General features: G+C 54.9%; 1 protein-coding gene across 1 annotated transcript; it reads left to right on the top strand.

The window, feature by feature from the left end:
- The first annotated feature begins 896 nt into the window (after positions 1-896).
- ARSI (arylsulfatase family member I) lies at positions 897-7,565 on the top strand. Its single transcript, XM_024246979.3, has 2 exons — positions 897-1,839; positions 5,291-7,565. Exons 1-2 carry the CDS (start codon positions 1,529-1,531, stop codon positions 6,687-6,689), a joined length of 1,710 nt encoding a protein of 569 aa, XP_024102747.1. The 5' UTR covers positions 897-1,528; the 3' UTR covers positions 6,690-7,565.
- Positions 7,566-13,198: the final 5,633 nt, after the last annotated feature.

The following is a 13,198-nucleotide window of genomic DNA, read 5'->3' as shown; positions in this document are numbered from 1 at the left end:
TTTGATTTGGCCTACAAAGTGCTTAAATTTTGCTTTCAATTAGTCACTAACATTTCACAATTGGAATAGTTCTCCTAATAGATAAAGAGGGTATTCCTCTTGAAAAATCAGAAGATTTGGAAACACTGGTCTATATTTTTGCCTGACTGTGGTCAGCTGGAAGCCAGGCTGTGGTTTTTAACTTGCTGCAGCCCCTGTGTCTCCTTAGGGCAAGACAACTATTCCTGCTCTCCTCATTTATGATGCTCATCGGGTTCCAGAGTCCCCCAAGCTTGCCTTCTCTGGTGTGGAGGTTTCCTTGGGTAGGCTGGCCTAGGTGACCATTGGGGCCCATTCATCCATTCATTCATGCAACACATACTGATTGAGCTTATACTGTGTGCTGCACCCTGTGGATACAAGATAGATAAAACAGCCCCTGCCCTCTGGATTCCAGCGCTGGCATTCTAAGATTCTAGCTGGGAATTGCAGAACGAGGAGGAGGGAGGGGTTGAGGAGAGGAGAGCTGGCAAAGCTACAACCAAGCTTCCTGACTTCCAGCCGCGGGGGCTTGCCAAAGTGCTTGCCATTCTCCATCGCTTTCTCTACCGGCTCACCGAAGGGAGCCGCCACTCCAACAGCCACGGTGAGCCTTAGAGACATAGCCACTGACTTGCTCTGTGACTTAGACGCGTTGAGGCTCATCTCCGGGCCTCAGTTTCTCCATCTGTAGAATGACCCGGTTGGACTAGGAAATGATGGGCTTTCCTTCCAGGGCTGGCACTCAGAGAGGCTAAGACTCTATGATCGAGGAATGTCTGACCCGGCCGTTCCGGAGCTGTTCCATCGAATTCCAAGCAGCCCCACTCCCTCCTTTCCCCATCCCGGTCAGGGGCGGGCGCTGGAGCCAGCAGGCCGAGAGGGCCTGGGCTTCCCGCCCGGGAGGTGGAGCCGCTGCTCTGCGTCCCGCCCCTCCACCTGGGGCTCGGCCCGACCCGGCAGATGTTACAACTTTTTCGAATTCTCTCCCGCCGTGTCCCCTCGACCCGCCCAACTCATGCCTCCCTCCCTTCCCCTCTGGGGTCCTGCCCACCTCCCTGCAGGGAGCTGGGCTGTTCTAAGGACTCCGGGTGGGGCGAGAGGCCGGGAAAGCAGAGGAGAGAGAAATTAGGAGGCGGGAGAAATCCAGGGCAAGAAGGAAGAGGGGAGTCAGAGGATGGTAGAGAGCACTTTTTGGAAGCTGCCACGCCGCGTCTCAGGCTGGCCAGGCTGAGCTGGGGAAGAGGGAGCAAAGGCGGCGCAGGGCCGGCGCTTAGGCAGCGGGAGGCAGCTCGGAGCTGGCCTGACCTCCCCAGAGCGCCCCGCTGCGGCCGAGCAGATCCGGCCCGGCCGTCCGGCAGCCAGTCCCGGACCAGACACTGGGCCGTCCCCGGGAGGCGCTGAACTCCCTCGCAGCATCCGAGCCGGCGGGCCGGTGGTGCGCCCTGGGCGCGCGAGGTGGTGAGGCCCCAGGAGCCTGGCGCGCCGGGACGCGCAGGCCGGCTTGGCGATGCACACCCTCACTGGCTTCTCCCTGGTCAGCCTGCTCAGCTTCGGCTACCTGTCCTGGGACTGGGCCAAGCCGAGCCTCGTGGCCGACGGGCCCGGGGAGGCTGGCGAGCAGCCCTCGGCCGCTCCGCCCCAGCCTCCCCACATCATCTTCATCCTCACAGACGACCAAGGCTACCACGACGTGGGCTACCATGGTTCAGATATCGAGACCCCTACGCTGGACAGGCTGGCGGCCAAGGGGGTCAAGTTGGAGAATTATTACATCCAGCCCATCTGCACGCCTTCGCGGAGCCAGCTCCTCACTGGCAGGTAGGCGTGGCTCAAGGCCCCGGGGGCTGGGCATCTAAACCCCAAATCAACCCAGTTTATAGATTTCTCCTGCCAGTACCACCCCATGCTGGGATCTGGGAAATCTCCTATTGGCTGTGTAATCATTGGTAAGTCCCTTGCCCTTTCTAGGCCTCAATTACCCTTCCTTTACACTGAATGGGCTTCATCATCTTTGAGGTCTTCTTGCTTTGATGATCCAGGACACTCACATTCCACACAACATGGAGACATCCGGTCATCCCTTTGTTAGAGAAACATGGCAGCCTCTGACATTTATTGCTGCTTCTATTTATGGACCCTGAGACTCTGAGCAAGCCGTTTAATTTCTCTAAGCCTCAGTTTTCTTGTCCATAAAATGGAGCAAAGAACAGTTTTCATCTTGAAAAGGAGTGGCAAAGTTGGAATGAGTTGCGTGTAACCTGCTTGGCTGTCAATATATGGCAGCCTCTATGTCTCCTGAGGGATTCAGGCCCCCATATTGCTTGATGAATACATTGGGAGAAGACCAAGGAATTGATAGGTGGAAGAGAAAGACACATAGGATACCATGACCTGTGTAGCCTTAGGGTGGTTACTTCATTTCTCTGAGCCTCTGTTTTTTCATCTGCAAAATCCTCCCAAGTTGGCTGGGAGCCCCAAGTAGACATGCTGCTTCCTCCACAAGGAAATGTCCACAGGCGAGGCAGCAGGATTACAGGATTAAAAGAGCGGGGAAACAGGAGGTGGGGGTATGGAAGGCAAACTCTGGCCACTTAGGAGAAAATCCTTTGGCAGTGCTGAAGCTAATTCTCCTTGGATGGGGTCCAAGGCATGCTTTCTCCCAAGTTCCACCCAAGAGCCACTAGTGTGATCTCACGAACCAGAAGCCTTAGTCTCCCTGTTTCTTAGTCTCACTATTTCTTGGATGGGAGAAATTGAGGCAAGGACTCAGGGAGGGCCTAGTTTGGTGCCCGTGCCCAACTTCAGGGTCTGTGGGAGATAGGATTGAGAGGCCAGGTGTTTGGCAGGGGTCCTGGAGCTGGGCATCAAATGGTGTCCTTTCTTCCTTCGATCTGGCACCCAGTGTTTAGATCCAGGAACCAGAAGGAGAACAGAAGAAAGAAGGGGGGCGTGGGGTGTGTATGGGTTGGGGTGGTGGTGCAGGATGGTGGTGTAGTGGTGAAGACCAATGCTGACCTGCAGAAGAGGGTGGAGGAGTCTGCATTCCCAAGAGTTATACACAACTTAGCGTTTCTGTCCTAAGGGGTGACTTTTGGTTTAAGTAGCGGAATGAGCAGACAGCAGCAGGGCAGTGCTCCAGTCCCCTGATGTGTGAAGCTAACTGAACATGGCCGGCCAGTGCTTGCCCTCCACCCCCTGCAGCTGGCTCCATCTCATTGATGCTTACAGCCCTCGTTAGTGTTTGTTAACACATCCAGTTGTGTTTTGTGACACTGGAGAGAGGCAAAGTTTCTCATGTGACTCACTTGCAGGTGGGCTTTGGTGACTCTTAGCTGGCCCATCCCCTTTACAAGCCAGCACTCCACAGCACCCCACCTCTATGAAGACAGGCCCAGTTGGGACTCAGGGCCCTAGGGCACTTCTCATATCAAATCCAATAATTTATTAGCTTGATTGAGGCCTGGAGAGGCTGTTATCACCAAAAGATTTTGAGCATGACTTGAGTGGACCCGGGTTCAAAGCTTAGCTCCACTGCTTGTCAGCTGTCTGAACTTGGGTCATTGCTGCACTTTTGGGGGCCTTGGTTTTATCATCTGTAGAATGGGGGTGGTAATAGACTTCCCTGTAGGTTTTTAAAATGAGAGTTAAATGAGATAATGTATGTGTACGGCACATAGTGTTAAAAATGGTGGTAGTAGCTAATTATAGCTAACAACAATAACAGCTTTAAGATAAGGAAACCAAAACAGAGAAACTCACTCCTGTGCTCTGGTTAAAGATGTCAGGTATTCAGGGCTTGGCTTAATTTGGATGGCTGGGGGTGAGAAAAAGGTGTGGGATTTTAACATACTTGTGAAGTTCCAGGCTTCTTATTTACTCTGGGACTTTCAAGACTTGAGTAAAGGCAAGACACCATAAGCAGATCACGTGGGAGCCTTGACCGCAGAAGGGGGAAGATGGGATATGAATGGATAAATGAGGAATTCAGGATTTGCCTAACCATTTACTCCTGCCTCAGGGTGATAGCCTGGATCAAGGGGTCATATGAGCTCACAGGCAGGCACTTGGGAGCTGGTCTTAAAAAACTGGGAAACTAGACGAGTCTTAGAGATTTCCCATTTCAACCAACTCCTATACAGGAGCAAACTGAGGCCCCCATGTGGGAAGAGATACGGCAGCCCAGTTTGCTGAAAAAGAGTCCCTGCTTAGACTCTGCTTGGATTTATGTTCAGGTCCTGGCTCTGTTCCTGACCACCGAGCGACCTCGGGTAAGGCCCTTCCCCTTCCCTTAAAAAGACCTTAGGTCCTTTTTAAGATGAGGTGAGTAAACTAGAGAATGAATTGGGTCCCTTCTGGCTCTAAAACCCTCTTGAGTGTCATTCATTCATTCATTTCATAAATAATTGAGTGCTCTTTGAACATCACTTGGGTGCTAGGAATAGAAGGTTGAATAAAGGACAGTCCCATCACATGTCACTGGGCGCAAGAGCATGTGCAAACAAATATAATCCCATGGCCAAGTAAGAAAACGATGGTGTATACTAAATGCTAGGGGAACCCAGAAGCAAAAGTGACTAATTCTTTGGGAGAGTTATGAAAGACTTTATAGCATGGATAACATTTGGACTGAGCTTTGAAGAGTGAGTAAGAGTTTGCCTGGGAAAGCAGGGCTTGCTCTAGGCCCCAGTGCAAGTTAATAGCTTAGAGCTTAGGGACTCTGAAGTCTGCAGCCAGACTGCTTGGGTTATAAATCCCACGCCAACTACTAGCCGTGTGAGTCACCGGGCAACTAATTTAATTTACCAAGCCTCAGTTCCCTTATTTGGAAAATGGGAACAATAATATGTACCTCTGAATTTGTGGTGAGGATTTAGTAAGATAATTCACATAAGAGGCTTACTGTAATGCCAGGCTCACAGTGAGTGCTCGGTATTAGCTATTATTATTGTCGTTATTACCCTGGGTTCAACTTTTAACTCTCCAACTTCCTAGCTGTGTGATCTTGGGTGAGTGGCTTAGCCATTCTGAGTTTCAGTCCTCTCATCTGTAAAATGACAATATGATCTACTTCCAGTGATTTTGAGGATTCGATGAGATAATGCATTTGAGGTGCTTAGCACATTAGATAATACCTGGTGGTTACTGTTATTATTTTTGCTGGTAGTGCTGGGACCACAGCCCACCTCAGAGTGGTACTGGGGACTGGATGGCCAGAGCAATGCTCTGTAGCTTACCTGTGCCTTCTGTGCCTTCCCCTCCTCCCCACCAGGTACCAGATCCACACAGGACTCCAGCATTCCATCATCCGCCCACAGCAGCCCAACTGCCTGCCCCTGGACCAGGTGACACTGCCCCAGAAGCTGCAGGAGGCAGGTTATTCCACCCATATGGTGGGCAAGTGGCACCTGGGCTTCTATCGGAAGGAGTGTCTGCCCACCCGTCGGGGCTTCGACACCTTCCTGGGCTCGCTCACGGGCAATGTGGACTATTACACCTATGACAACTGTGATGGCCCAGGCGTGTGCGGCTTCGACCTGCACGAGGGTGAGAATGTGGCCTGGGGGCTCAGCGGCCAGTACTCCACTATGCTTTACGCCCAGCGCGCCAGCCATATCCTGGCCAGCCACAGCCCTCAGCGGCCCCTCTTCCTCTATGTGGCCTTCCAGGCAGTACACACACCCCTGCAGTCCCCTCGTGAGTACCTGTACCGCTACCGCACCATGGGCAACGTGGCCCGGAGGAAGTACGCGGCCATGGTGACCTGCATGGATGAGGCTGTGCGCAACATCACCTGGGCCCTCAAGCGCTATGGTTTCTACAACAACAGTGTTATCATCTTCTCCAGTGACAATGGTGGCCAGACTTTCTCGGGGGGCAGCAACTGGCCGCTCCGAGGACGCAAGGGCACTTATTGGGAAGGTGGCGTGCGGGGCCTAGGCTTTGTCCATAGTCCCCTGCTCAAGCGAAAGCAACGGACAAGCCGGGCACTGATGCACATCACTGACTGGTACCCGACCCTGGTGGGTCTGGCAGGTGGTACCACCTCAGCAGCCGATGGGCTAGATGGCTACAACGTGTGGCCGGCCATCAGCGAGGGCCGGGCCTCACCACGCACGGAGATCCTGCACAACATTGACCCACTCTACAACCATGCCCAGCATGGCTCCCTGGAGGGCGGCTTTGGCATCTGGAACACCGCTGTGCAGGCTGCCATCCGCGTGGGTGAGTGGAAGCTGCTGACAGGAGACCCCGGCTATGGCGATTGGATCCCACCGCAGACACTGGCCACCTTCCCGGGTAGCTGGTGGAACCTGGAACGAATGGCCAGTGTCCGCCAGGCCGTGTGGCTCTTCAACATCAGTGCTGACCCTTATGAACGGGAGGACCTGGCTGGCCAGCGGCCTGATGTGGTCCGCACCCTGCTGGCTCGCCTGGCCGAATATAACCGCACAGCCATCCCGGTACGCTACCCAGCTGAGAACCCTCGGGCTCATCCTGACTTTAATGGGGGTGCTTGGGGGCCCTGGGCCAGTGATGAGGAAGAGGAGGAAGAGGAAGGGAGGGCTCGAAGCTTCTCCCGGGGTCGTCGCAAGAAAAAATGCAAGATTTGCAAGCTTCGATCCTTTTTCCGTAAACTCAACACCAGGCTAATGTCCCAACGGATCTGATGGTGGGGAGGGAGAAAACTGTCCTTTAGAGGATCTTCCCCACTCCAGCTTGGCCCTGCTGTTTCTCAGGGAGAAGCCTGTCACGTCTCCATCTACAGGGAGTTGGAGGGTGTAGAGTCCCTTGGTTGAACAGGTTGGGGAACCTGGTTAGGAGTGGGTGGGAATAAACCAGACTGGGATGCCTGTGTCTCAGTCCTGCCTCCTCACTGACTTGCTCTGTGACCTCAGGTGACCCACACAAGCTTTTGGCCTCAGTTTCCTCATCTGTCAAATGAGCTCTAATGACTTTGTGACTCTTTGGTGTGGCCCTGGAGCCTGGGGCCACGGTGGAGTTCCTGGCCGGCCTTACCACTTGACAACTCCTTTAAGGCTTCCCCCTTAACATGGGATCCCTATGGTGGTGTCTGGGAGTTGCCTGGAGGCAACTCCAAGCCTGGCCCCCAGCTGAAGCATGGCAATCTGGCTGCTCTCTACAGAGACCCCCGAGCGCTGTGGGTGGAAGCGGAGGGGTCGGGGTAGTTGACCTTCCTGGGTCTTCACATGGCCTGGGCCAGTCCTCGGGTCAGACTGGTGTCAGGCACTGTGGTGCAAAGTTCCTCTTCTGGCCCCTCCAGTACCCAGAGAAACTGGCTGGGCCATTAACTGCGGCAGCACCAAGGGTGGTAGAAAGAGCTGTGAAGAGCCCCCACACCAGTACCAGGACACGTGGGTTCTCCTGTGACCTGGGGCACAGTTCTTCCCCTCTAGGCCTTGATTTCCCTACCTCCAAGTGGGGATGCTAGCCCTGGCTCTGCCTTCTTCATGAGGCTGTGGAAGACTGGCCAAGGTTGTGGAGGAGCTTGTGAACTTGATTAAAGTGTCATAACATGGAAGTGACGGATGCAGTGCTGTCTGACTATGAGCATGTGTGGGTGTGTGCATGTGTGTCCTGGGGGCAGGTATGAGCTCACGGTCGGCCGAGTGAACAGGAGAGGAGGTGGACAGCCTGGCTAGGAGGTGGGGGAATGGGAGTCCTGCCACAGACCCACTGTGTGACCTCAGGCACATCCCTGACCCTCTCTGGGCCTCAACATCCCACTATGTTCAGTGATGTTCTAAGAGCACTTCCCATTTGGCCATTCTGGGCTAGTGTGCATGTGTGTGTGTTGGGGTGGGGGGCAGGCTGAGTGGTAGCAAGGAGGCCACGGGTGTTGCAGAGCCCGCCTGCCGCCTAGCGCGCCTCCATCCGCACACTGCGTTCTGCATATCTCCCTTCAGGTTCCAGTCGGCGCAGTGTGTGTAGGCGAAAGCCCTGCTGTGAATTTTGAAAATAGTTATTTTTGTCACTGGCAAAGGAGGCCTGTTAGGACTCATCAGCTTGTGGATGAGCAGGATGGGTGGGGTGGGGTGGGTGCGGTATGTGTGGGGGTTCAGGTATTGGTTACAGAGCTCCATCCCCACTGCAGAGGTGGCTGAGTCCAGGAGTGAGGGTCTGGCCTGACGCTGCTGGGTGGAGGTGACCATTCATGCTCTAGGCCCCTTCCTCCTGGCCCTATTCTTTTTACCCCTTATCACCTCCCCCAACTAGCATCTTTCCCTGCCTCTATGATGTTGATGCCCAGCTGTGTGGTGGGGCAGGAGCCAGGACAGGCAGAGGCCTCTGGATTCCAGTGACCTCCAGCATTTCAGTCTGCTCAGGAGGGAGGCTCTGAAGAAGTAAGTCACCTGTTAGGGCGGTGGCCCAGGCCTGACACACCCTGGGAGATGAGCTGTCCATAGTTCGCCCACTCCTCAGGGTACTCTAGCTCTGCTGGGTGCTTGTCCCAGCTGTGTGGGCGGGGCCTTTCCAGGGTGGCATGGAGCCAAGGCCTCCCTGCCGCTCCAGGCTTGCACGAGTTGTATGGAGGCCTCTCCCGTGCCTGCTGAGTCAGCCCTGCCCGAGGCCTACCCTCCAGCTCCAGACCCCACTTCTCTCCTGGGGCGCCTGCCCTTTGGCACCACAAGTGCAGGACCATGAATGGCCCTTTCTGCTGTCCCCTAATCACCGAGGCTTACTGTCTGTGACCAACCTAAACCAAGAAGGACCAGCTGGGGAGGGGGCTGGCACCTGTTCCTGGTGCCCTGAGAAGACTTGACCCCAGGTCTTGGTCCAGTCTCAAATCCAGCCCAGAGCTTGCCTAGCTGAGTCCTACCCAACCCAGCGCCCAGCAAACAGCCCGGTGGCCCCACGCAAGCTTGAGCCTGCAACCTGGTCTAGAGGAGCTGGCGGCTGGCCTAGGCCTGATATTGGTGGAGGGTCTTGGGTGCCCCAGAGCACTCAAGCACTACGATAACAGGCTTAGCCTGTGGTGACTTCTGCTCTTCCCAGCAATCAGCATGGCTCCTGCCAGCCCCCTCCCATCTCCTGTGGCCCAAGTATCCTCCAGCCGGGGCACCTGGGTCTGGCCTCTGTGCCAGGCCGCCAACTGGCACTGCCAGGCAGGTGCTAGTACCATTTGAGCACCTGTGTTGGTGGGGAGGGAAGGGAGGGCAGATCAGAGGCAGCTCTGGTCCCTCGGGCCACAGATCTGGGGGAGTGGAGCCCAGAGATGCCTGGTGAGACCCCCTGTTTCTTCCTTGGCTGCACCAGATGGCAGCTGATCTGCCAGCTGTAGGGGCCAGAGCCAGGGGGCAGCCTGTCCAAGCTGGGCCCTGCCAGTGGAGTCCTGGGCTCTGGTAACCCATTCCCCAAGGGCCAAGTGATAGCCCCACACCTGGATGGAGGGCCAGTGCTCTGGGCTCCATCTTTTTCAGGAGGAAGCGGAGGTTCCACTGGGGAGACCTCCTGCAAGCTCTTCCAGGACTCGAACTCAGGTCCTCTAACCTCAGGGAGTGCTCTGCAGCTCTTGGCCCAGTAGCCGTTGTCCTCTGTCCCATGGCTCTCTGCTTCACTCTCCCCTGCGAGAGTGCCTCCTGTGTGGGAGACCTCAGGGACAGGGCTGCTCCCTGATCCCTGACTTCCCCCACTTCTTCATGTAGGCCTAGCCTTACTTACTGCAATGAATGAACCCAATCTCCCTCCACCCAGACCCTCAGCAGGACCATTTCTCTCTTGGTTCACTTTCCACCAATTCTGCCCCCCATGCTCACTGCCCTTAGTGGGACAGGCCCTGTGGGGACCCTTTGGATGGCACGCTTTCTGTGGTGCCTGCCCAGGCCCTGCAGGCCCTGCAGGACCCTGAGGCACTTGGGCATATGTGTGTGAGCACATGTGTGGGCTGTGGAAGGTGGGATTTGAGTCAGCTGTCACAATGCCACTGGGGCTACAATCACCCATGCAGGAACCCAGCCCTGGTCGCTTTTCATCCCTTCTGTCTCTGTGGGGCACTGCCTGTGTTCACGTGCCAATCCCTATTCTGGCATGTCAGGGCTGTGTTCAGCAACCTCCGGGGCTCCCACCCCTGGCGACCAGCCCATAGCATGCAGGCCTGCTCTCGAATGCCACACGCGTGTTGCAGATGGGGGCACACGTGCTGCCTCTCGTGTCTGCTTTGGCCCTGGGGAGTGGGGAGTTTGGCAGGAACTGTCCCCCTCCTGCAATCATCGGTTCATTCTCTCAGCGCCACAGAGGCACGGCTGGCTCCTCAGTGCCCGCCACCACCGGGCGCAGCTGCTAGCCTCGCGGGCTCAGGGGAGGTGGTGAATTAGCAGTCATGCCTTCTCAGCAGAGTGGCTATTACCCTCAGGAAGGTGGGGGGGTGCCTGTCTGAGGCTGTGCCCACACTGCTGAGCTAGGCTCTGGAAGGCTCAGAGAGGTGTGTGTGTGTGTGTGTGCTCGTGTGTAAGACTTTCAGAGGGGACTTCTTCCTCTTCTCCCTCTTCTTCCTCTCTCTTCTGCCTCTCTAGCCATCTCTCTGCTATCTGAATCCTGCAGCCCTCAACTTGCCCATCCCCCAGGACCTCATGCACAGTGCAGGCCAGCAGGGGTGGGAGAGAAGAGTGACAGAAAGAGAGGGAGCTGGAAACCAGAAAGGAAGTAAAAAGGATGAGAAAGACGGAGAACCGAGAAGGAAGGATGCAAAGGAGGGAAGAGGAAAAATGAGGGAGAGCAGAAGGCAAGAGGAGAGAAGAAAGGAGAGTGGAAAGGAGAGATGGAAGTAGGGAAGAAAGAGGTGACAGGAGCAGGGCTGTGCTGGCCCTGCTCCCAGCAGCCACAGAGGCTGCCCCCGTGTTCCACATCACATACAGGGAGAGAGGTGGCCATCTTCCTGCCTCCATTCCTTCACACCTTCCTCTGAGGGACCTGATGCCAGGGCCTTCCCCATGTGCTCTGCTCACTTCTGAGCATGCTCCATCTCATCAGTGGGAACGGGGAGAGGAAACAGGGGTCAGGCCAGCACCCAGCCACGCAGGACTGTCCCAGTTCAGAACATTAGATTTCCATTAATACAGCCTCATAATCTCACAGCATAGTTGCTTTTTTGTTTTACTGTGAATTTTTAAAACACCATAATCATTCCTTTGGCACCTGATGAGCTGGAGCGCCCTGTGGTTCCTCTCCTTCTAGCTCTAGTTCTTTGTTCTACAGAAATTGCTGCAAACTAGGCTTAGACAAGGTGATTTCCAAACCATGAGCTAAACTCCCGTGCAAACTAAGGGAACAGTGCCCTGAAGTTCTGGGACTCGAGATGATGGTGTGTGCTTCCATGATTCATGGAGAGGTGTGTGAGGGGAGAGGGCTTTTGAGTTTCTCAATAATAATTTCCCATTTATTGAGCATTTATAGTGTCAGCCACTGTGCTTGTCTCATTTAATCCACAGAACAGCCTGGAGGTAGGGAATATTATTGACCCAATTATGCAGATGAAGACACAGAGGCACAGAGAAGTTAGGATATTCACCCAAAATCACATAGCCTGTAAGTCGTGGAGTCACCCTAACTACTAAGCAACACTGCCTCTCCTGTCCCTGTGCAATGGCAGGTGGCCTCAGTGGTCACTAAGCGCTCTTCCAGCACTTTCTTTTGTGGAAGCCATCCCCTCCTGGGGGACAGGCTAGAGGGTCTGGGGCAGGAGGGTGGCAGTGCAGCCCTCCCCCACCTCCCCACGTAGGCCTGTATCTTGGCCACCGTGTTCTGTGCCCTGCCTGCTGCCCGCCGGCTGTGCAGCCCCCAGGCATAGGCCTCTCCTCTCTGCCTCTGAATTGCAACGTTGGCGGCAGAAGCGGGAAGCATATTGTGCACAGAAACAAAACTGAGTGGTTTTCCCTTTTTCCGAAGGTGGTAATGGTGCAATTAGTGGCTAAGCCATTACCCCCCTCCTCCCTTGCTCACTTCCCCTCTTCCCCTCTGCCGCCCTCCCTTTCCTCTCCTGGGAACAGTGGCTGAATGGGAGAGCTCACCCTTTATTCTCCCCCACAGCCCACTCCTAGGAAGAAGGGCAGAATGGGAGGGTTATCTGGATGTCTCCAGGGGGCCCCTGCAAGTAGGGTAGTGAGTCAGGGACTTCGTGGGGTTGGAGAATACCAACAAGCAGATAACATGTCCTGCAAGTGAGTGGACTAGCAAGGCAATGTGGAGGTTCAGAGAGGGTGGGCTAGAATCCCTGAGGGTCTGGATGCCTGGATCCTTTTATCCAACCCATGCTCACTGGGGGCAGGTGCTGGCATGAAGCCTCTGCCCATCAAGCTGTGAAATGGGCCAAGGCACCCTTTTTCCTCAGTGGAGAGGCGAAGGGATATGCAGGGTCTGAGATGCCAAGTCCAAGCTAGAGTGATGGGGTGGTCACGGGCCCGCTTTAAACCTTCATTTTGCTCCTCTAGAGCCTAGAAAGAGGCCTCCTGTTTACATAGTTCCCAAAGGCCTTCATAGCCCTCAGCCCACTCCATCTCCACAGCCTTCCCCTGCAGGGCACCTTCGTTCCCCTGTTGTGTAGAAAAGGAGCTGGAGGTTCAGAGAGGGTGAGTGACTTGCCCATGATCACTCAGCTAATAAATGTCCAAACGCCGGGCACGATGCCTCACACCCGTAATCCTAGCACTTTGGGAGGCTGAGGTGGGTGGATTGCCTGAGCTCAGGAGTTTGAGACCAGCCTGGGTAACATGGTGAAACTTTGTCTGTACTAAAACACAAAAAATTAGCCAGGTGTGGTGGTGTGCGCCTGTAGTCCCAGCTACTCGGGAGGCTGAGGCAGGAGAATCGCTTGAACCCAGGAGACGGAGGTTTCGGTGAGCCAAGATTGCGCCACTGCACTCCAGCCTGGGTGACAGAGCAAGACTCTGCTCCCAAATAAATAAATAAATAAATAAATAAAATAATAAATGTCCAAGAATCAGAGCTCAAACTCAGATCCTTAGTCTTAAACTCCAGTCCCTTTTATTCTTAACTCCAAGACCTTGGAGTAAGATCTTGTGGCTGTAGGTATGGCTGATGCCCTGAAGAGTTGAAGTTGGCAGGGAAAGCGCCCACAAAATTTTGGATTGAAGATTTCACGGCAGGTCTCTGGCCAGTGGCCTAGCCTGGGTAAGCCATGCCATGCTCACCTCCCCACAGC

Source organism: Pongo abelii, chromosome 4, assembly GCF_028885655.2.
Source record: "Pongo abelii isolate AG06213 chromosome 4, NHGRI_mPonAbe1-v2.0_pri, whole genome shotgun sequence".
Lineage (NCBI taxonomy): Eukaryota > Metazoa > Chordata > Mammalia > Primates > Hominidae > Pongo > Pongo abelii.
This window is presented reverse-complemented; position numbering and strand designations above follow the sequence as displayed.

Bases quoted from the DNA above. Each gene is read 5' to 3' on its own strand.
- ARSI (XM_024246979.3), top strand. From the start codon at position 1,529: ATGCACACCCTCACTGGCTTCTCCCTGGTCAGCCTGCTCAGCTTCGGC. The intron at 1,840-5,290 runs GTAGGCGTGGCT...CCTCCCCACCAG, and splicing joins AGCCAGCTCCTCACTGGCAG to GTACCAGATCCACACAGGAC.